This window comes from Heptranchias perlo, chromosome 10 (genome assembly GCF_035084215.1).
Source record: "Heptranchias perlo isolate sHepPer1 chromosome 10, sHepPer1.hap1, whole genome shotgun sequence".
Classification (NCBI taxonomy): domain Eukaryota; kingdom Metazoa; phylum Chordata; class Chondrichthyes; order Hexanchiformes; family Hexanchidae; genus Heptranchias; species Heptranchias perlo.
In genome coordinates this window covers 59,934,605-59,958,885 of record NC_090334.1, presented here as the reverse complement: position 1 = coordinate 59,958,885, position 24,281 = coordinate 59,934,605, and the positions used below count along the sequence as shown (strand labels likewise).

At 44.1% G+C, this 24,281-nt stretch overlaps 1 protein-coding gene across 2 annotated transcripts; it reads left to right on the top strand.

The window, feature by feature from the left end:
• Window positions 1–958: 958 nt before the first annotated feature.
• LOC137326615 (homeobox protein SIX4-like) lies at window positions 959–13,532 on the top strand. Of its 2 annotated transcripts, XM_067991901.1 has the most exons (4): window positions 959–1,857; window positions 5,556–5,914; window positions 6,026–6,247; window positions 12,444–13,532. In XM_067991901.1, the coding sequence occupies exons 1-4, from the start codon at window positions 1,124–1,126 to the stop codon at window positions 13,262–13,264; spliced, it is 2,136 nt and encodes a 711-aa protein (XP_067848002.1). In that variant the 5' UTR covers window positions 959–1,123; the 3' UTR covers window positions 13,265–13,532. The 2 variants fall into 2 exon arrangements, with proteins under 2 accessions (XP_067848002.1, XP_067848001.1); XM_067991900.1 differs by having other exon boundaries at window positions 5,556–6,247.
• Window positions 13,533–24,281: the final 10,749 nt, after the last annotated feature.

The following is a 24,281-nucleotide window of genomic DNA, read 5'->3' as shown; positions in this document are numbered from 1 at the left end:
CTCATCTAGCAACAGAGAAATGAACTCTTCCAATCCAAATCAAATAAAAACCAAAAAAGTTGATCAGATTAAGATGAAACTGAATTGAAATAACATACTGGGTAACTTGCTCATTAACTGAGACGTTGTCTCATCATCCGAGACCCGCTGTTTTAGGCATTCCCTGTATGTTTATGCTCAGATTGTTTACCCTTGGCGTGCTGGTGATACAATCCACCAACACCCCGCGGAACTTGACAAGGATCTGATGGGAACCTCGGGAAGTAAAACTCGTTCAAAATTCAGTTCATATGCACTTGTGGTTGGTTAGTGTAATATACTAAGGAATTACAGCAAGCAACGAAAGAATCAGAAATCATTAAGTTTAATCGCATTTTTAAATCTCACACCATTTTCCTGAATTGCTGAAAATATTTTGGGGTGCTAATTGCGGTCTGAATTTATGGAGTAAGCTTAATTTGCGTTTCAGAGTTCGTTGTGAAGATTTATTTGTCTCAAAAACTGTTCGCGAAATTTGGAAACGGCCAACGTAAACCGTGGAAAACGTATAAAGTTTGTGTGTACATATACATTTTACATATGTGTGTGGATGGAGAGAGAGAAATATGAAAACAATCCAATTTAATTTACAGTATTTCCTTCATTTTGAGTGACCACCTTGACTGACCTGGAGTTTTCAAACGGTCCGAAAAGTAATAAACAATTGTACGTTTTAAAATGTTATTTAATAACGATAATCCGTTTCAATAATAATTTTTAAAAATGCGTAACTACAGACTCCTGGAGACAGAAAAGAAGAAAACTCAACGTGAACGGTGTTATCTAATACTTTCTCTGCCAACAAAAAAAGTCCAGGGAAATTTAATTTCAGTTGATTGACAGTCTCTATGGGAACGGTCAGGTCTTAATTCGTCTGGACCCGCCTCTTGGTGCAGTTTGACCAATCATTAAGAGAAGAGAACGACCCGATTCTGCTACAGAGTAGGTCGCCGTCACGTTGAAAACACACCGATCCATCCCGGGAGATAGTTATCTGCATGGGAAAAAAATCTGATCGGCTCGACCCAGCCGATACCAGGAGGCTTTGGCGCACCAGCGGCAGGGAAGGAAAAAGAAGAGAAACATGTCTTCCGCTTCCAACGAAATCACGAGCACAATTGAGGTTAAAGAAGAAAACGCCAGCCTGCAGCCAAAGATCAATACATTGGGCTCTCCGGCCACTCTGGAGCCTGAAGTGAGTGCACTCTCTGCGAGCCCGGAGATTTCCGAGCAGGTACCCGTTGAACTTTTAACCAACCCTGCGTCAGCCCTTACTTTTTCGCCGGAGCAAGTGGCGTGCGTCTGCGAGGCTTTGCAGCAAGGAGGGAACCTGGATCGTTTAGCTCAGTTTTTGTGGTCCCTGCCTCCCAGCGATCTGCTACGTGGCAACGAAAGCATCCTAAAAGCACGGGCTTTGGTGGCTTTTCACCAAGGTAGATATAAAGAACTTTACAGCATTTTGGAGAGTCACAACTTCGATGCGTCCTGCCACACTTCCCTGCAGGACCTGTGGTACAAAGCCCGGTACACAGAAGCCGAGAAGGTCCGTGGCCGGCCCCTGGGGGCTGTGGATAAGTATAGGCTGAGGAGGAAATTTCCCTTGCCCAGGACCATATGGGACGGGGAGGAGAGGGTCTATTGCTTTAAGGAGAAATCGCGAAACGCGCTCAAAGAGTTGTACAAACAGAATCGCTACCCATCGCCCGCGGATAAGCGGAATCTGGCCAAGATCACAGGGCTTTCCCTCACCCAGGTCAGCAACTGGTTCAAAAACAGGCGCCAGCGAGACCGAAATCCATCGGAGACACAGTCGAAAAGGTGAGGCTCCCAAACTTCCCAAGTTTTCAGTTTCCTGGGGGCGCTTCCTAATGCCACAAAATGGCGCTTATCTAGTCCTTTATTTCCTACTTTAAAGTTACAGTGGATCACGCCGAAGGATTATTTAAAGTATAATTATAATATTTCACAGGGCCATTGGTGAAATGGTTAGTCCGGGTCGCCACTGTTAATTGGGAGGATTTTTTTTTAAAAAAAATTATATACATACTATAGGTTTTTTTAAAAAAACGAGATCGAAGAGTAGTAGAAACAAAGAAGAGCTCATTTGTTTTGTGTATTTTTTTTTTCCAAATGCACAGTATTTCCACACGATCTGTGTGACGGGACCGATTGTTTTATATTTTTCTTCGCTGGTTTGCAGCATGGCCGTAACACTCGCTTTGTTTTGAAACATGAGTCTTTCCCATTCAGCTCGAATTTCAGCGGAGTTCACTTCTCCAGAGCGAGATGAGAATTTGCTCGTATTGCCCCCCCCCCCCCAACTTGTTTGTATTTCGCACAAAATGCTTCTTGCCTTCTGCTGGGTTCACTTAAGTTTGGGATGGAAATCAAGCCGATTCTTTCTTTTTTTTTAAATCCGGTGCGGTGGATTTTTAATTTTTTTTTAAAAACGCACACACACACACACACAGAGCCTTGTGCCATAAAGGTACTGAAATGCTTTGTGTTTAAAGGGGGAGTGCGCACCTGGTGGAGGTAGTGTCGAGCGACAAGTTCTAACTGTATTCATTTCAAATGGTGATGTAAGAAACTGCTGGAGGGCATTTGTAAAGTAAACGAGGTGAAGGACGCCTTTGTGCTCGGCCAGCGCACCATGTAGTTGTATAGGAAAAGTCAGATTCCACAAATAGAACCAATGCTTCTGACTCATCGGCCATTCTTGTCCCCTCTTATTACAGCTTTAAAAAGGTATCTGGTGCAAAAAGGCGACTTTATTACTAACAAAACACACGCGCACGCAAGGGAATCTTTGATATAATTTGGGAAGCAACTAATTAGTTGCAGCTTTATTGGTTGATATTCCTAAAGGTCAAAGAGGTTTATACTGAGTTTAACTATCGGCTTGTTTGAGCGAGAGTGTTGGAGGGGGGGGTTAGAGAAAAGACAACCCTTGGGACAAAGTAAGCTTAAGATATTCGAACATGCCATTTGTAATTAAAAGAAAGAATGGCCGGAGGACTTTTTTAAAAATAAGCGGATAAGGAAGAATTATGGATCCAACAGTGACCAGTCACCTTTGCAATTGTATTTTAAACACGCATGTTATTTACAAAATACAAACGATGTATAACTGATAACTAAAAAGCAAGCTGCAAATCTGCAACAAAACCAGAAACTGCTGGAAATACACAACAGGCCAGTAAGCATTTCTAAAGAGAAAAGACAGGTTAACATTCAGGGTATAGCCCTTTCTCACTAGTGGTCTCCAAACAGTAAGGAAACCAAAAATAAAAACAGAAAATGCTGTTAATACTCTGCAAGTCAGGCAGCATCTGTGGAGAAAGAAACAGATTTAACGTTTCAGGTTGATGAGCTTTCATCAGAACTGGAAGAAGTTAAAGGTTTAACTTTTTAAGCAAGTATAGAGCCAGGCAAAGTGAGGGAGGGAGGGAGGGGAGGAAAGAACAAAAGGGAAGGTCTGTGGTAGGGTGGAGAGTGGGAGTGATTAAATGACAAAAGGGATGATGGTGCAAGGCAAGGTGGGTGGTAATGGGACAAGTAATAAAAAGAATGGGTCAGAGGAGCTGTAAATGGCAACTGCAGAAATGGCAACAGATTTCCAGCATCCGCAGTATTTTGCTTTTAAGTAAGAAAACCAGTGTGGTCAATTGAAAGCTTATGTACCTCTTCATAATGACAACACAGAGGATGGATGTTCTGATATGCACAGTACAACTACACATATAATAAATAATACTTTGAAAAACAGTCCAAAAATGAACAACCTGGGAGGCAAAACTAAAACACAAACATATGTAAAAACTACTGATATGACATGTCGCATGTGATGGTGTATCCTTGTTTGATCTACCCCAAGTAAATTATGTAGAATGTACAGCACGGAAACAGGCCATTTGGTCCATCTTGTCCATGCCGGTGTTTATACTACACACGAGCCTCCTCCCACCCCTCTTCCTCTAACTCTATCAGCATAACCTTCTGAATTACTATACTTGATTGAATATAAAAATAGTAGCTAGAGCTGTTTTTTTAATCAGCTTTCAAATATATTATCTGATCCTTTAAGAAATTTTAGTTACTTGTTGGTGCATTCCCAGGTATTAATCATAAAGTTTTATTAGGCAAAACACCAAACCTAGGAATTATTGGTGCCGATATTCCCCTGTACACTATTTTAACATGACATTAACCTGTTTATTTAAAATGGGTTAACGCCTCCACAAAAGTAGTAGAAAAGGAATGTTATATGAAAGTGTTAAATGCACCTCCAATATTATTGCCAACAGTAATTTCCAGGCTCACATCTCTGAGGGTCAAATTTTACTTGGTAGAAAAAAAATGGGCCTACCAATTGCTATAAAATTGAATGGCACCCTGCAGGTTAGGATATGCAAGAGGTGGTGCTCATTAAGGTGAGAGACATGGCCCTTCCATTTTGGACCCCCAGTCTCTGTAACATTGTGTAGGATGACAAGATGTGGAGTAAAACTCAATCTACTCTGCACGGGCAATAGATTTTGACTCCAGCCTCAGAAAAGCAGCCACTTCTGCACCACCCATCCTGTGTCCACTTTCAGTGAGATTGTCAGTTCATGTGAAAAGTTATTGGCAGTTTTATGCTGTATGGGTGTTGCCCTGTTTCCACTATGAACAGAATTGAGACACACTCTTTCTCACTCCTGGGCCAAATGTATTTTGTGTGGGATATGTTGAGATGGCAGAAAGAGCCAAATTTCATCCCATTAGTCTGAGCTGGATCAAACACTGCTCCCAGAACTTACGGGTTAATGCCCCACTGGACGACCCATCCTCCCCTCCTTCCCCAGGACAACTGCATGTCTGAACATCACTGTGATAATATTTCAGAGATTCACTTTATGGTATCAATTTAAAGAAGCACCTCTAGACTGCAAATAACTTGTACTTATTGTGCCATATATTCGTGATACAGTATAACCAATGCATTTTCGCTTCTAAACCTAATATGTTCTTCATATTTAATAACATGCCGTTAGGAGATTTTTCTATCCCAATTCTTCTGTTCCTTTTCCAGGACCCCCTTGGTGGCACTGAACTTAAAATTGAAATTGATGACCTATATATTTATTTTTGGATCAGGTTCTAATTTTATATAAAATATAACTTCTAATCATTGAATACTGGAACTCAATCACTGGGGCTTAAGCATCCACTAGCCAACTACAATAAACTAAATTTTATTGTGCAAGATATTAATGTGATCATCGGTACAGTATTATAAAATTGTGCTTTCCCCTTATGAGATACAAGGCTGTTTTTTTGTAATTGTGAATATCCTACCATGCTAATGTTCTTTATTCACGGTACAATGTTTTGCCCAGGGCAGCAGGTTTGTTAGATAGTGGATTATAATTCTATCCATTTCCATTATGTCAAATTAAAGTAGATTAAAATGTTGTTACTAAGCATCAAACATTAATAAAATAGTACTTGTATTTTTAAACCTGTTTCTACAGTGAGTCAGATGGTAATCACAGCACTGAAGATGAGTCCAGCAAGGGTCAAGATGACGTGTCTCCTCGTCCATTATCAAATCCATCTGATGGGATGAACCACTCCAATGTCCATAGTCATCCAGAAGGCATGTTAATGCATCATATTGGGGAACTGAAATCCTCCCAGAGTTCCCCTGGCATACTACTGAATGGGAACCTTGTAACTACAAATGGCTCTCCTGTGTTTTACAATGGAAGTTCCTTCATCCAAGGTCCTAATGGGGTTCTTGTTAATGGACTGTCTTTAGGAAATGCCCAGGCAATAAGTTTAAGCCCAGTAGGAACCACTCCCAGTGTGCTGGTTAACAGTATTTCAAATGGTGAGTTATTAATGAATTGCTCTCCTTCAAATAAGGATTTTAAAAACTTGGCTGAATCATTGTCCTGTTCAACTGTGACTTTCAATCCCAATTCATCTGTTCCCTTCCCAGGGTCTGTTGGTGGCACTGAACTTAAAACTGAAAGTGTACACATGCTTGCCTCTCAAGGAGTGGTATCTTCAGGTTCTGCTGAAATTAGTAGAGGTCCTACACAAGTAAGCCAATATGGCCTTGTGCAGCTCCAAAATTCAGAAAATAACATCCAACTGGTAAATGGAAATATTGGGTTACCTTCACTGCAGCTGCCTTCTGTTTCTGCTGCGTCATCGCAGGGTGAGTTTCTTTTTCATTCTTCTGTGAGATTGTTCCAGACAATGGGTTAATGTATTCAATTTAATGCTGGGCACACATTCCATACTAAACTCTTCAAGAATGCTGACAGTGTTTAGTTTCATTGTGTTGCACCAGATATAAGATATAAAAAAGAATATATTGATATTTTACTTTAGTTTTCTTTGTATGGGGTGAATTGAGGCTAAAGTGGCATTGTATGAGCATATTGGAGTTGAGAAGCACTATGCCTGACAAATGCATGTCCTGTTCGGTCCACAGCAGCTGACCAGCTGCATACAAACATCATCAGCTTACTTAACTGGATTGGTATTTGGAATGACAGACTTGTACATATTGTGAAAATCCCTGTTGAATCTTAGAGGACCTGTTTTGCAACATTCTCTTTGAACATCTTTCCCTTACAAAAAATTGCATTGTACAATTAACCCTTGCAATGTGATTTTTGCAACAAAGAAAAGAAGCAAATGTCTGAAGTAAGCTAGAAATGTGATGAGTGCAGTATTTGCATAGTGAATACCAATTACCATGCAAAAATGCTTTGCAGCATTATTACCACCCAATGTGGTATAGGCACTTAGCAAGGTCACCAGGTGAAAGTCACGGGTCATTTGCAAGTTGCCATACCTTTTGAAAATTGGCATTTTTTATATTCATGGGATGTGGGCGTCACTGGCAAAGTCAGCATTTATTGCTCATCCCTAATTGCCCTTGAGAATGTGGTGGTGAGCCGACAACTGAGTGGCTTGCAGAGGGCAGTTAAGAATCAACCACATCACTGTGGGTCTGGAGTCACATATAGGCCAAACCAGGTAAGGACGGCAGGTTTCCTTTCCTAAAGGACATTCGTGAACCAGATGGGTTTTTATGACAATCCGGTAGTTTCATGGTCACCATTACTGAGTTTTTTTTATTTCAGATTTTTAAATTTAATTAACTGAATTTAAATTCCCCAGCTGCCGTGGCGGGATTTGAACTCATGACTCTGGATTATTAGTCCAGGCCTTTGGATTACTAGACCAGTAACATAACCACTATGCTTCCGTATCCGTCCGTAATATGGGTTTTGTCCTTTGCTCTGACCTTTTCAGTTGTGATCTCCAACTTATGTTGCATTGGCTCCTTAGTAAGAGTATATAACAGTCCCAGTTTGCTTGTGTGACACTGGATCAGGATTGAATAACTCTCACTTGGACATACCTATAATCCAAGCAAAATTTTCTGGTAACCTCTCCATGGCCTATCATAATAAGCTCATTGTGTTCTGTATTCTGGTAATGCACAGATAGCAAATAATCACTGCCCTTTACATTGTAGCACTGCTGCTGACAACAGCCTTGACTTTGGTACCCAGTGTGTGATTATAAACAAAGCAGTGTGACCGGCATTAGAGGAGCAGAGTTACCTCAAGAGGCAGTTTTTCACAGCTTCCTCAGAAGCAGCCGCGCTACCAGTGGCAAATGAGGGTGATGGCTGAAGGCAGCTCTCCCATACAGACCAACAATAGGCTTTTCATAAAACTGGCTTGTACTCCCCATCCCCAGTCAACGGAGAAGTACTATTGCCAGAAAATTAAAGTGGCAATTGTGAATTTAAATAACTGAACGTGTACATGCTTGCAGATGTGCATTTATTACTCCTTAGTTGCTGGCACAAATTAAAGCAGTTCTACAACATAAAGGGAGTGTCAGTTTTTGGACCTAATTTACAGAGTTTGCTGTGAAGGAATCACCCTAATAGAAGAAGTGTAAACATTCACAGCCCTAGTCCATTTATAGCGCCTACCTGCTGCCTACATAAAAGTTAATGCAATCTTTAAAAAAAATGCACCGAATTTAAATAAATAAGATATCTTTACTGTACCATGGCAAATTATTCCAATGTGCAGCACGAACTGGTTTAAACTTTTGCCTGCATCTGCAAATCAAAACTAGATTCAACATTCTTTTTTTTAATAAAGCTTGGTTTTTTTTATCACTTGTTTTAAAATATGTAATGTTTTCTAGGTAATATAATACTGCAATGGAAGCTTGAACAAGAGAGTTACCATGAGCCACTATAATCAACAGGATTCTCCTAAAATCTAACACCTCCTAAAATCTAACCACTCTGGGTAACATAATAGTGTACCGATACCATAGGTACAAGATTAGTTTTTCTATTGTCCAAGTTAAATTTTATTCAGTTCTAGCTTTATCTCTACCAGAAATAGTAATAATTTGGAACAGTACAGCTATTAGACCAACTGATACAGCAGAAGCTTTTCTTGCCCCTGAGGCACGAAGCAGGCAATCCTTCCTGCTGTTTGTAATTCACATACATTTCAGATTTTTATTCCCCTCTTTATTGTATATTATCTTTTTCCTTTTGTATCAATAAATTTCTTTCTTTCTCTCCAAGAAGTTTTGAATCCTTGCTGGGTAAAGTGTCATGGGCACTCATTAACCCCCCCCCCCCCTGAAACACCTTGCCCACCTCCCTCTTTTTCAATTTTTTTCTTTCTTTTCTCACTTTTTTTCTTTGCTTTCCTTTCTTTTTCTTTCCTTGGAAAGGGATGGAACATTACAGGGAAGGTCATCCCAGAATGCTGTTGCTTTCTATTTAACAGGTTGAGATTTGCAAATAGTGGGGAGCACATTACTTACCTGTCTTCTCTGTGGGGAATGGGGTGGAGTTAACAAACAATGGATTTTTTTCTTTCTCATTTTTCCTTCCATCCAATTTTCCTTTGTCGTTTTGATTGTTGGCAATCTTGGCATCCAATTTGACTCTGCGCTGAACTTCCAAATCTATATCCTCCCCATCACAAAAACTGCTACTTCCACTTCTGTAACATCACCTGCCTCACCTCTACATCAGCACATCTGCTGTTGAAACCCTTATCCTGACCTTTGTCACCTCCAGACTTGACTGTTACAATTCTGTGATTTGTCTCCCATCCTCAACCCTCTGTAGACTTCAACTCTTCCAAAATTCTGCTTCCCTTTTCCTATCCTGCACTAAGTCCCACTCATCTATGACCCTTGTCCTCACTAACCCAAATTGGCACCCATCCCCAATGATTCAATTTTAAAAATGTCCTCCTTGTCTTTAAACCACTTTATGGTTTCGCCCCTCCCTATCTCTGCATCCTCCACCAGCTCGACAATATCCTTCCCCAAACTTTCTGCTCCTCTGACTTTTTTGCTTCTTGTACTTCCCTCCCCCACCCCAACCCCCACTCACTTTCACCCCACCATTGATGGCCATGCCTTCAGCCATCTAGGCTCCACATTCTGCAGTTGCCTCCCTAAACCCTTCAGCCTCTCTGGCTCCCCCTTGTTCTTTAAGCCCCTTAAAACCCACCTTTATGACCAGGCTAGTATTTTTTTGATTGCATCTCCATTAATTGCCCGGGACATTCTTCTACATTAAAGGTACAATATAAAATGCAATGGTTGTTGATGATTAAATTCAATTTTTTTTTGGTTGTTTCGTCTTTTCACACACTTTCATGAATTCTCTTTTAGAATTTTCAGTGCTCTCCATTTGTTCATCGCAGATTTGGCTGGGCCACATCAAGCACTATCGGGCCCTGCTCTCCTCTGTCAAAACTACTCACTACTCCAGGATCATCCTGGAATGCATCGCACAACTTCTTTTGTCCATTACCAACCGTCTCCTTAAACCCCTCTCCCTTGCCTCCTCCACTCTCACCCCCAACAAGTGCAAGGAGCTCATGGACTTCTTTGTCACTAAGATTGAGACCATCCTTTCAGCTGCCTATGACACATCCCTCCTCTCCCCTTGCCCACCAAGCCAAGGTTCCTCCTACCAGAGCCCTGAACCCGTATCTTTCTCTCGTTTCTCTCCTATCTACCCCCATGTTCTCTCCGAGCTCATCTTGTCCATGAGACCCGCCTACTGTTCACTCGACCCGGTTCCCACTAAACCACTGACCACCCAAATTCCCTTTCTGGCCCCCATTCTAAAAGGCATTTTAAACAGTTCCTTCTCCTCAACTACTGTCCTCACTTTCAAATCTGCCATCATCATCCCCTTCCTCAAAAAAAAACCTGCCCATGGCCCCTCTGTCCTTGCAAACTACCCTTTCCTCTCCAAAATGTCATCTCCCAAATCTGCACCCATCTTTCCCACAACTCCATGTTTGAACCTCTCCAATTGGGTTTCCGCCCCACCGTGGCACTGAAACAGTGCCAATTAAAGTCACAAATGACATCCTCTGTGACTGTGACCATGATGTACTATCCTTCCTCACCCATCTCGAACTCTCTGCTGTCTTTGACACAGTCCTTCAACATGTCACTTCCATTGTCCAGCTGAGTGGGACTGCCCTTCCCCGCTTCTACTCTTGCCTGTACAGTCATAACCAGAAAATCTCCTGCAGTGACTTCTCTTCCCGCTCCCACGTCATTGCCTCTGGAGTCCCCCAAGGATTTGTCCTTGGCCCTCTCCTATTTCTCAACTACACGCTGCCTCTTGGCGACATCATCCGAAGACACAAGTATGTTGACGACACCCAGCTCTACCTCACCACCACTTCTCTCAACCCCTCCACTGCCTCTGTGTTGTCGGACTACTTGTCCAACACCCAGTTACAGATTAGCCGCAATTTCATCCAACTAAACATTAGGAAACCCAAAGCCATTGTCTTCGGGTCCCACCACAAACTCCGTTCCCTCGCCATCAATTCCTATTTGACCCTGAGCTGAGCTTCCGACTCCATATCCTCTCAAATCACAAACTACTTCCCCTCTATAACATTACCTGTCTCCGCCCCTACCTTACCCCATCTGCTGCTGAAACCCTCATCAATGCTTTGATTACCTCCAGGCGTGACCATTCCAATGCTGGCCTCCCATCTTCCATCCTCCAGAAACTTGAGCTCATCCAAAACTCTGCCGCCATCACCCATCACCCCTGTGCTTGTTAAACTATATCGGCTCCCAGTCCAGCAACAACTTGAATTTAAAATTCTCATTCTCATGTTTAATTTCCTCCATGGCCTTATCCATCCCTATCTCTGTAACGTTCTACAGCCTCACAACCCTCCAAGAATACTGCGTATCCCGCACTATCTTCGCTCCACAATTGGCAGTTGTGCCTTCACCCGTCTAAGCTCTTAGCTCCAGTATTCTGTCCCTAAACCTCTCTGGCTCTCCACCTTTCTTAAAACCTACCTCTTTGATAAGCTTTTAGTCACCCCATCGAATATCTCCTTTTTTGGCTCGGCATCAATTTGTATCTGATTACGGTCCCCTGAAGCGTCTTCGGACGTTTTCCTGCACTAAAGGCACTCTATAAATGCAAATTGTTGTTGCTGTTCAATTTTCTTTTTGTTTTTAACTATTTTGCACTTCTTCGTCCTTAGTTATTTTTATCATGGCTGTCGACCCCCTGTGGCATTGCATATGGAGAGTCAAGACCAAATGTAGTCCTCAAGTGAAGTTGGATTGGAGGGCAGGGATAAATGGACCAGAATACCCAAAAGAAACCCAGTCCCCATTTTTAGAGTTATACATTCTGCCCTTATATTTATGTAATACTTTGATTTAAAAAAAAATTCTTATTCCTAGTTAAGGAGCAAAACTTAAGGTCTTTTAGGAGGCAGAGTGGTGGAGTTGGAAGCCTAGGAGTTTCCTTGCAGTACAGGCTGAAGAGCTGGGAGATGCAAAACTAAGATGCTACAGCACCACCATTAGTGAGAGAGTATAATTACTATGTGCCAAGTTTACATAAGCAGTTTCCATTATAATTTTGAACATAGGAATTTATAATGGAAAAAGTTGACACAAAAGTGTAATGTGACAACAGGAAGTAAGGTTTTGTAGACATGAAGTCTGCACTGAATTAAGGTTCTTAATAAATAGATTTCACTTTTATCTTTCTACTGCGTTTTCATCCTGTCACACTTTATTTAATTGTTTAATTTTCTTCCTCATTTCCTGTGTAGTACTGCTTCTAATGCCTGCATAAATTTGCCTTACTTGCATACTAGTTTTATCAGGAAGCAGTGACTATATAGAATTAAGTAAGTATACTAACAGTGTACTGACTTTTCAAAATGTACTATTGATATTTACAGACTGAATTGGCTTACTATTGTACATGTTATTATGCATTGGGTTATTAATACATTTACACTTCATTAAGAGTTATACTCTTTTCTGTCTGACAGGAAACATTTTGATAACAAACACATCAGATGGAGGAACATTCCTAAGTGGTACAGCAGCCGGTCTTCAGCAAGGTAAGGTCTTCCTGGCCGCCACTCTCCCACCGAATGCAGTAATGTGCACGTTACCTAATTCAGGACAGGCTGTGGCCCCAGTCAAGCACGATGCATTGGAAGGGGGTCTAGTCTTTTCTCAGCTGATGTCAGTGAGTGGAAATAATCAACTGAATATTAATACATCTACTGGGAACCAACCTGGACCTACCCTACTAACTCAAGCCGCATCTCTGGTAAGCACAGGCCTGCCTCATAATCTGCCTTTGACTTCTTCAAATCTACTGAACACATCAAGTACTTTGAGCTTCAGCCTCACAGTGAGTCTGCCACTATCAACTACTGCACCTCTAAATTCAGATCAACATTTGTCTACTGCTGTCACAAATGCAGTTCCTGTAGTGTCCATGGCCAACAGTGAATATGCTACACTCCAGAACTGCAATCTACTTTCAAACTCCTGCCAAGAGACTGTAACTGGATCTGGTCTTGGAACTTCTGACAGTGGAGATAAACCCAGAAATCCCATTACAGAAGAAGCACATGAGTACAGTAGTGGGCATGTGTCAGTACTTCACCCCCCAGTAAAGGAAAACTACTTGGTAGTTTTAGAGAGCAAACCTAGCAACCACCTGACGATGATGGACTCTAAATCCAAATATGTTATAAATGATGTGGTTAACGATGTCTGCAAAGAACTAGAAACTGAAGAAAAGGAGCTAGCAAAACTTCAAAATGTTCCTATGGATGAAGATATCAGTGATTTATAACTGCCTACAGATACGTGGCTGGCTGTTGAAAATGGGACTTTTTAATATTTTCCGTCCTCACTTTTAGGTATCCAAAGACCGAAGTGTTTCTATTATCATATTTTATCTACTTCATAAGTTAAAAGAAAAAACTGAAAGAAGAAGATTGAAGTAGTTGAACATTGTCTGTTACACATTTTTACTGGAATCTTCAGAATTCTTAGTTGTAAGTTGGTATTTATTTTTTCAAGTATATAAATGGCATAAAACTCCGTCTAGTCAGTCTTAACACCAGAATACTGTCTGGTTATTGTTTTAAAGATACACATACCTACTGATAATGTGTTTTTTTCTTGTGTCAATTGCTTTAGATGCATGGTTTGATATCAGCGTACCAATAGCAAATGTAAACATTACATTATGATGTATTTCAGGTACACCAGTCACAAATTGGCCCAGAGGCATATGACCACAATTCTCCTAATCTTTTTTTAAAAAGCTATACTTCTCAAAAATACATAAAGTAACACCCTTCAAATGTAATTTATTTTTGCAAATTTTTAAACAATTTATCATCCTAAGAAAGCTCCCAAAATATGTAATAGAAAAATGTATTTGGCAGTCTTTTGTATGACTAATAACTGACAATCAACATGGACTGTACAGACTGTATCACAAGAATTACCATTACAGTATACAGTTTTATTTTTAAATATCCTTAAGTCCAAGTAATGTGAAAATTGACAGGAAGTGCACCTTTCACTTCCTGTTATCTACCTGCACAAAATATTAATTTAGGTGAGATGTGTAAGAAAGTGAATATCTCAAATTGGTACTACTCCACAATATAATAATACAGAGAAACATTATTTTTTTATCTTACTGATTTACAACTTACATGCGGTTAGTACAATGAAGTGCTTTAATCTTTGCCAGGAATAACCTTGGCAATAGAGAGCTCCTGTGAACTGATTGAGTACCGTGGCATTTTAGCAGAACTAGAGTCACATTGTTTGCCCCAGTTGAATGGTGAACTATCAGTTTCAAACTTAAAAATAAGAAGATGTAATTCCTTAGTGTGAGTCACATGGCATCACCTCAGTTACTGTGTTGCAGTGCAGTGACAATCTATTCCGAGATTATGGGGGGAATTTTAACCCTCAAGAATGGGTTGGAGGTGGGTGGGAAGTTAAAATAAATGAATTTTCCAGCGCAACCACAACCCAGTTCCATCGCGTCCACTTCCAGGTTTAATGGAGGTGCGTTTGGATATGTGCGAGTAACCTACTCTCCGGAGTCAGGTCCAGAAATAGTGCAGGCGGGCGAGCAGTTATCGGAGTAATTAATGTCATTAAATTGATTTTAACAAAACTTCAAATGTAATGCCTCCAGCACGGATTACCCAGAGCTTGCGAATTTTGCCAAGGGGCGAGAAGGGCCGGATTAATGAGGTAAGTGCAATTATTGCACTGCTTGTGGGCCAGGAGGAGCACAAGTGTTTCCTCCAGGCCCAACAAGCTTACCTGCCGCGCACACCCCCTCCCCCCGCGAGGTCCGACCTCCGCCTGCGAGGTCCGACCCGCCCCTCCCCCCACGAGGTCCGAACCCCCTCTTCACCCCCCCTTCCCCCCCCCCCCCCCCCCGGCGAGGTCCGAAACCCCCTTCTCCCCCCACCGCGAGGTCCGAACCCCCCTCCCCCCTCCCCGCGAGGTCCGAACCCCCCTCCCCCCTCCCCGCGAGGTCCGAACCCCCCTCCCCCCTCCCCCCCCCCCGCGAGGTCCGAACCCCCCTCCCCCTCCCCCCCGCGCGGTCCGAACCCCCCTCCCCCCCCGCGAGGTCCGAACCCCCCTCCCCCCCCGCGAGGTCCGAACCCCCCTCCCCCCCCGCGAGGTCCGAACCCCCCTCCCCCCCCGCGAGGTCCGAACCCCCCTCCCCCCCCGCGAGGTCCGAACCCCCCTCCCCCCCGCGAGGTCCGAACCCCCCTCCCCCCCGCGAGGTCCGAACCCCCCTCCCCCCCGCGAGGTCCGAACCCCCCTCCCCCCCCCCGCGAGGTCCGAACCCCCCTCCCCCCCGCGAGGTCCGAACCCCCCTCCCCCCCGCGAGGTCCGAACCCCCCTCCCCCCCGCGAGGTCCGAACCCCCCTCCCCCCCGCGAGGTCCGAACCCCCCTCCCCCCCGCGAGGTCCGAACCCCCCTCCCCCCCGCGAGGTCCGAACCCCCCTCCCCCCCGCGAGGTCCGAACCCCCTCCCCCCCGCGAGGTCCGAACCCCCCTCCCCCCCCGCGAGGTCCGAACCCCCCTCCCCCCCCCCCGCGAGGTCCGAACCCCCCTCCCCCCCCCCGCGAGGTCCGAACCCCCCTCCCCCCCCCCGCGAGGTCCGAACCCCCCTCCCCCCCCCGCGAGGTCCGAACCCCCCTCCCCCCCCCCCGCGAGGTCCGAACCCCCCTCCCCCCCCCCGCGAGGTCCGAACCCCCCTCCCCCCCCCCGCGAGGTCCGAACCCCCCTCCCCCCCCCCGCGAGGTCCGAACCCCCCTCCCCCCCCGCGAGGTCCGAACCCCCCTCCCCCCCCCGCGAGGTCCGAACCCCCCTCCCCCCCGCGAGGTCCGAACCCCCCTCCCCCCCCGCGAGGTCCGAACCCCCCTCCCCCCCCCCCGCGAGGTCCGAACCCCCCTCCCCCCCCCCGCGAGGTCCGAACCCCCCTCCCCCCCCCCGCGAGGTCCGAACCCCCCTCCCCCTCCCCCCCCCCCGCGAGGTCCGAACCCCCCCTCCCCCTCCCCCCCCCCCCCCCCGCGAGGTCCGAACCCCCCTCCCCCTCTCCCCCCCCCCCCCCCCGCGAGGTCCGAACCCCCCTCCCCCTCCCCCCCCCCCCGGCGAGGTCCGAACCCCCCTCCCCCCCCCGCGAGGTCCGAACCCCCCTCCCCCCCCCGCGAGGTCCGAACCCCCCCCCTCCCCCCCGCGAGGTCCGAACCCCCCTCCCCCCCGCGAGGTCCGAACCCCCCTCCCCCCCCCGCGAGGTCCGAACCCCCCTCCCCCCCCGCGAGGTCCGAACCCCCCTCCCCCCCGCGAGGTCCGAACCCCCCTCCCCCCCCCGCGAGGTCCGAACCCCCCTCCCCCCCCCGCGAGGTCCGAACCCCCCTCCCCCCCCCGCGAGGTCCGAACCCCCCTCCCCCCCCGCGAGGTCCGAACCCCCCTCCCCCCCCCGCGAGGTCCGAACCCCCCTCCCCCCCCCGCGAGGTCCGAAACCCCCTCCCCCCCCGCGAGGTCCGAACCCCCCCTCCCCCCCCGCGAGGTCTGAACCCCCCGGCGAGGGAACCCCCCCTTCCCACACCCCCGCGATGTCTGAACCCCCCCCGCGAGGTCCGAACCCCCCCTTCCCCCCCCCCCCCCCGGTCCGAACCCCCCCCTTCCCCCCCTCGCAATGTCCGATCTTCCCTCCCCCCCCAATGTCCGACTCCCCCTCTCCCCGGGATGTCCCGCCTCCTGCTGTCCCCAACCCCTAACTGTACAAATATAATTATAACTTTTACCCACCTTCCAGCATTTCCTTGTAGCAATCTCCCTCCCAGCATCTGCTCCCCGGCTGCTTTTCTGTTCAAGAGGCAGCCAGCCTTTTAAACTGGCTGACTGTCACGTGGAAAACGTGTTGAGAAAATTTAGGAGACATCCTGCAGTTAAATTCTGCAGGACGTCCGAGAAACCTATACTTCTGGGTCTCCCATCCGGAAACGCCCCTCACGCTCTTCACGGCCCCGTGTAAATATTGGCCGATGATGCTGAGCTGCCACCAACATTCACTGTCTCCAGTCAGTTCCTGTTGTCATCAAAATATATTGCAGGATTCCACATCGCTGTACGCCGAACAATTGTTTTTTATTACAAATGTTTGTTTCTGGTTAAGCTTTATATATGTACCATATTATATATGGGACTTAAAATGCACAATAGTGCATTACGCATAGGTTAGCATACCATTTGCACAGTTGGGTTGTAATAAATCAAGCATTTCAGATTATGTTCAGAATCTGCTTGAGCTTTCATGGTTTATAATATCTTCTGCACTCATTGAGTGCAGTATGCTCCTGATAGAAGCTGTGGTATTCATTAGCAAGATAAATCCAGATATCGCTGCTTGTCGATTCACACGGCACAATATCACTTCAATTGTAATTTTTTTTTGTTCAAGAGGCTTCTGCCTGTCATGTTACAATGGCCAGCAAAATATAAAAAGCAGTAAAAATTAAATTTTTATATATTAAATAGAATAATCTACTCCATGGCAGTAACATGTTAATCTTGAGATGATAATTAACAACTTGAACTTTGCTCTTGCAGATTTATGATGTCCTTTCAATTGTTTGATATGTTACTGCTTTGTAACCTACCACAGACCGCATTGCCCCATACATGTGGTTTAATCCTTCCCTTCAGAGAAACATTTTAATGTTCAGTCAGTTTTCATTAAGTAAACTATTCCCATTTAGAAATTTACCATGCATGTTACTGAACTCAAGTTTAACTTCAATTCATGCCATTTACTGTGCACTCTTCACTAGGGTTATGGCATTATAATGTGTGCTGGTATGTGGTACAAACCATGTTAGTATCACTGCACATTAAGAATATCTGTTTCTTATAAAAGTTCAACTTGCCTTAATCTGTTAGCTGTGTGCATTGCAGGAAACTTTTCAAAAAGTGGAAACAAATACTGTCTTTTTGTGAAATGAAAATTCTGTAACTCTTTATGTATACATCTTACATTTGTTTGTGCAAGTTTGCTCATTATCTTAATGTATCTCCTTGCATTCAGTGCCTCTTATGTTTTTGATATATTTTAAGCAATGTGAGGCATTTGAAAACCTGTCCAACCCACTGCAGTAAATAGAAAAATCCTATTCTTCTCCAAGCGAGAATGAAGTGTAGCCAAGCGTGTATGAAGTGTAGCCAAGTATGATTTTTCTGGTATGTGAGAGCCTGCCTGTATGCTGAGACAATCTTCATATTATTTGGATAAGAAGTATTTTTATATGACCATAAAATTCCCCAAAGCGAATGACAATGCCAGCAGGAGGTTTGAGCAAAGTTTTTATGAACCTCACATTAAGTTTCTGTCATGCAAAAAATCAAAAGCTTTATCGAAATACTGGTGAAAATTAATGAAGTTTTTTTTTCAAAAACTGCTGTGCAGATTGTTTAAGGAGGGAGCTGTACACAATTTCTTATTCAAGAAATGACACTATATTTCTGCTAACAACAACTGTGAGTTGATATAAGGTTTGAGTGCTCTAATAGTAGTCTAACACAGCTGGCAAAATAAATAATGTGGCCCGACTTGCATAAAATATTAGTTGCCTGTTTTAATGTATTTTTTCTAAATTGCTGAACTTTGACCCATGCAAGGTATGAGGCTGTATGCAGTGTGTTGTGAATTTTCTACATTCAGTGCTCCTATTCTAAATGGTTGTTGGATAAAATCTTTTTGTTGATCCCTAGGAACGATAGTTTGTTGAGTGGTAATGTTTCAGTGTGCCACCTCCTTATCTGACTGCACACGAAGAAAAGTAATGTTTTTTTCTGTATCTATAAGTTTGTTAGTAAAAGTTGTTTTATAGCTTGCTCTAAAGGGGTTTTAATTTAAAGGGACGGTTTTATTAGCCAGTGCAAGTTATATGCTTTGGTTTCAAGTCTGTTTTACTGTACTGTAGATTTGGCGTGAAGCTTTATAAACATTTTACATTGGTTTGAATATGTCTATATATACACAATGTGAGGGATATGGGTAGCTAAAAACATCTATACTGCACTAACTTCTTGGTGATGGTACATTGAGCATGTATTACAGTGTTTTTGTGTTCACCCTTGTTATACCAAAGATATTTTAAATACTAGATTTAAAGTATAATCTGGTTTGTGTCTATACTGTTACATGACCTTTGTTTATATTCTGAAATGATCTGAGCTTATTTTTCTAAACACTATACTCAATGAACTTTATATTTATACATTTTTGTGCTGTCTTTTATTTTATTAAATTGCACGGTATGAATGCCGTTGATAGATTAACTCAGAATTTGGGCCAGAATGTTGGCTGGTTGGTTTAGCTTTTGCACAGCAAGCAATGATTATCATACCATGTCCGTGCCTCATTTGCTAACCTGCCAGGAAAAATACTTTTTTAAAAAATTCGTTCATGGGATATGGGCATCACTGGCAAGGCCAGCATTTATTGCCCTTCCCTAATTGCCCTTGAGAAGGTGGTGGTGAGCCGCCTTCTTGAACCGCTGCAGTCCGTGTGGTGACGGTTCTCCCACAGTGCTGTTCGGAAGGGAGTTCCAGGATTTTGACCCAGCAACAATTAAGGAACGGCGATATATTTCCAAGTCGTGATGGTGTGTGACTTGGTGGGGAACGTGCAGGTGGTCTTGTTCCCATGTGCCTGCTGCCCTTGCCCTTCTAGGTGGTAGAGGTCGCGGGTTCGGGAGGTGCAGTCGAAGAAGCCTTGGCGAGTTGCTGCAGTGCATCCTGTAGATGGTATAGACTGCAGCCACGGCGCGCCGGTGGTGAAGGGAGTGAATGTTTAGGGTGGTGGATGGGGTGCCAATCAAGTGGGCTGCTTTGCCCTGGTTGGTGTCGAGCTTCTTGAGTGTTGTTGGAGCTGCACTCATCCAGGCAAGTGGAGAGTATTCCATCACGCTCCTGACTTGTGCCTTGTAAATGGTGGAAAGGCTTTGGGGAGTCAGGAGATGAGTCACTCGCCGCAGAATACCCAGCCTCTGACCTGCTCATGTAGCCACAGTATTTATGTGGCTGGTCCAGTTAAGTTTCTGGTCAATGATGACCCCCAGGATGTTGATGGTGGGGGATTTGGCGATGGTAATGCCATTGACTGTCAAGGGGTGGTGGTTAGACTCTCTCTTGTTTGAGATGGTCATTGCCTGGCACTTGTCTGGCACGAATGTTACTTGCCACTTATCAGCCCAAGCCTGGATGTTGTCCAGGTCTTGCTGCATGCGGGCACGTACTGCTTCATTATCTGAGGGGTTGCGAATAGAACTGAACACTGTGCAATCATCAGCGAACATCCCCATTTCTGTCCTTTTGATGGAGGGAAGGTCATTGATGATGTAGCTGAAGATGGTTGGGCCTAGGACACTACCCTGGGGAACTCCTGCAGCAATGCCCTGGGGCTGAGATGATTGGCCTCCAACAACCAGTACCATCTTCCTTTTGTGCTAGGTATGACTCCAGCCACTGGAGAGTTTTCCCCCTGATTCCCATTGACTTCAATTTTACTAGGGCTCCTTGGTGCCACACTCGGTCAAATGCTGCCTTGATGTCAAGGGCAGTCACTCTCACCCCGCCTCTGGAATTCAGCTATTTTGTCCATGTTTGGACCAAGGCTGTAATGAGGTCTGGAGCCGAGTGGTCCTGGCGGAACCCAAACTGAGCATCGGTGAGCAGGTTATTGGTGAGTAAGTGCCACTTGATAGCACTGTCGACGATAGAACCTTCCATCACTTTGCTGATGATTGAGAATAGACTGATGGGGCGGTAATTGGTCGAATTGGTTTGTCCTGCTTTTTGTGGACAGGACATACCTGGGCAATTTTCCACATTGTCGGATAGATGCCAGTGTTGTAGCTGTACTGGAACAGTTTGGCTAGAGGCGCGGCTAGTTCTGGAGCACAAGTCTTCAGCACTACAGCCGGAATGTTGTCAGTGCCCATAGCCTTTGCTGTATCCAGTGCACTCAGCCGTTTCTTAATATCACATGGAGTGAATTGAATTGGCTGAAGTCTGGCTTCTGTGACGGTGGGGATATCGGGAGGAGGCTGAGATGAATCATCCACTCGGCACTTCTGGCTGAAGATGGTTGCAGACACTTCAGCCTTGTCTTTTGCGCTCACCTGCTGGGCTCTGCCATCATTGAGGATGGGGATGTTCACGGAGCCTCCTCCTCCTGTTGTTTAATTGTCCACCGCCATTAACGACTGGATGTGGCAGGACTGCGGAGTTTTGATCTGATCCATTGGTTGTGGAATCGCTTAGCTCTGTCTATAGCATGTTGCTTCCGCTGTTTAGCATGCATGTAGTCCTGTGTTTCCCTCCTTTCCTGAGCATGGTGGCTTATGATTCCATTGGCTACAGAAACCCTCCAACATTTTGCAAGCTTCATGTGGGTTAACAAGCTAATTGACCATGGAGGGCATTATCCCAAAGGCTGATCTAGCCTGTCCTCACAAATGCATGCTTTCCAGCAGGGATCAATGGGTAGTGATCAGGAGCAGGAACTCTGGCTGTTTATTTCCTCTCCTTAGCCCGTGTGCTGAAGTCAGCAGTAGTGCCCTAATCACTACTGCTGTGGCTGAGGTCAGCTTTATTGCCCTAATCACTACTGTTGTGGCTGAGGTCAGCAGTAGTGTCCTAATCACTAATGCTGTGGCTGAGGCCAGCTTTATTGCCCTAATCACTACCGCTGTGGCTGAGGTCAGCAGTAGTGCCCTCATCACTACTGCTGTGTCTGAGGTCAGGTGTAGTGCTCTCGTCACCACTGCTGTGGCTGAGGTGAGCTAACACAACACAGTGCAAGGTTTGAAACTGTTAGTGTGGCTCTATACTGTGTCAAGCAGTGCATTTAGCCACTGACCTATTGGCACTGAAGAGGGGAAACATTAAACTAAAGTGATGAATACACTGTAGAACCCTGTTCTATACAAAGGTCTGGGCATATGATGATATGCCATTATTCATTATTATTATTTTATATTATTTGTGGGGTAGGACAAACTAATTCTCTTGTGGTGGGTGTCAACTAGTCATGGTTTGAGCTCTGTTGACAATAATAGAGATTCTGCTGGGAAAGGGGTGGAAGGAACTTTTTATTACAGGACATATTAAAATTGAATTTATATAATGCTTAAAATTGTGCCTGTATCAGTAATGGGCCCAAAACAAATCATATTTTGGTTAATAAAGCAAGAATTTGAAGTGAGATTTACATATATTTGAATAATAAATCAAATTAGAATTTGGTCACTGGCACAAATGTGCTTTGTTAAAGAAGCTGGTTTACAGAAACACTTTCTTAAAAATGGTATTCCACATTAACACAAAAACGTACTCAAAGGATTCTTGTGTCAAACAAGTTCAGTGTAATTTTGAATAATTGATTTTAATTATCTTCTAGTACAAAATATGACACTATAGTACTTCCTGCCATTTCTTTGTAGAGATTAAGATGGCAGCTGACTGCAAAAGAATAAATTGTTTTTAAAATTTGCTTTAGTGCTGGTGCAAGTAAGTGCCAGCTCAGATTGCAGTGCTTTTCTTACTTTACTGCACACAACATTGCTGCAACATTAAACTTCAGCAACACAATAAATTCCTTCACTTCCCAAACAAAAACACAAAACCAACTTTGCACCAGCATAGAAATGAATTTCTCCTTGTCACCTTCAAGTTGACTTTGTTGAATTTGGGACAGAGTTCTGCTGCTGCTTAGAAGATGTCACAACTCAGTTCCTTGTAAGTTTTAACAGGTCTTGGTGAGTGAAAAGCTTTCCTTTTTCTGTTGCAAATTGGATATGTGTCTGGATCTTCATCAAGCCCATTTCGCAAAGTAATTTTAGCTTTTGTAAAAAACAAACGCCACCAATATCACAAAAGGAAAATTCACAAACTGAATCTTCTGCTAAGTGTTGTTACTTGAATCCTTTGCCTGAGAGATCTACCTTGGTACTGTTATTGTTGCCATGCTGCTGCAATGTCATTCAGGTTTTTTTTCTTTAAATATTTATTTCCGTGTATATCAATATTCTCTTTATAATGTCTGTGGCAATGTGTCCTAGATTCTAGCTGAAAAAATGGATGACCAAAAATGAACTGCTATATGATTTTCACTATTAATGTTTTTTGGCCAACCAATAGCAATATGAAGGCAATCTCTTCTATTTGAGAAAAACAATGATGCTTTAACTTTTATTGGAAAATTCATTGATTGCGGCGTTTTTGCCCCTATTAATCCATCTGGAAGCTTATTCTATGTGTTGCTCACAGTTTGCGGCAAGAACTTCCCAACACCAGTCCTACATTTTCCTTTTGTTGTCCTGTGCTGCCTTATCCTACTGTCATGGTTTAATTTAAAGAAATAATCTAGATATACCTTTTCTATGCCATTTATCATCTTATGAGATCATCTCTCAGTCGCTTCTTTTTTTAAGCAGAAAAGCTCAGATATCTCCAGTCTTTTCTCAGATTTTTAAAAAGTGAAGAAAATTGAAGGTGGTTGACATATTGCTTTAAAAAACCACGGTGACAGGGCAATCCATGAAAGCTAATTCAATAGGTAAGTAACATCACTTGGCTAAATTGTTTCAAAACAACTACAAGGAAGCATTCAAATGTAGCAAAGTGTTCATTACTATTTTATATCCCATGGTGCTGCATATGGGTAATCAAGATGAAATGCTGCCTTCAGGTTCTGCATGGTTAAAGGACAGTGGGATAATTGGGCCAAGGCAGAGGAAGGGGGAAGAAACATAGAAATTCATAATATAGAAGGAGGTCGCTTAGCCCATAGTGTCTGCTGGCTTTTTGCTAGAGCTAGAGGCAGAGAAGAAGGAAGGGGCTAGGGGTTGAAAAAGTGCCTCAGCAGAGAGGGGGAGGAGATGGGAAAGTACCACACCAGGGGTGAGGGGTTTCCCCAATTTTCTAAAAAAGGGTCCCTGATTTTTCAGTGAATGAGACTGGCCATTAAAGATGTGGAGATGCCGGTGATGGACTGGGGTTGACAATTGTAAACAATTTTACAACACCAAGTTATAGTCCAGCAATTTTATAATTGCTGGACTATAACTTGGTGTTGTAAAATTGTTGGCCATTAAAGAGGTTCCAGTACATTAAAAAACTACACAGCTCCTGATTTTATTACTTTTAATAGGCCCCTTTTTAAAAAAAATAAACAGGCCCTGATTTTTCAAATAGTAAAGAGGTTCCAATATTTCAAATTTGAAGAGACTGAATTTTTTTTTAAAATCACATTGC

What these genes read in the sequence shown, in the direction of transcription:
- LOC137326615 (XM_067991900.1), top strand. Translation starts at nt 1,124, where the DNA reads ATGTCTTCCGCTTCCAACGAAATCACGAGCACAATTGAGGTTAAAGAA. An exon ending in TCGGAGACACAGTCGAAAAG is followed by an intron (nt 1,858 to 5,555) that starts GTGAGGCTCCCA and finishes CTGTTTCTACAG; the next exon opens with TGAGTCAGATGGTAATCACA. An exon ending in TTCTGCTGCGTCATCGCAGG is followed by an intron (nt 6,248 to 12,443) that starts GTGAGTTTCTTT and finishes TCTGTCTGACAG; the next exon opens with GAAACATTTTGATAACAAAC.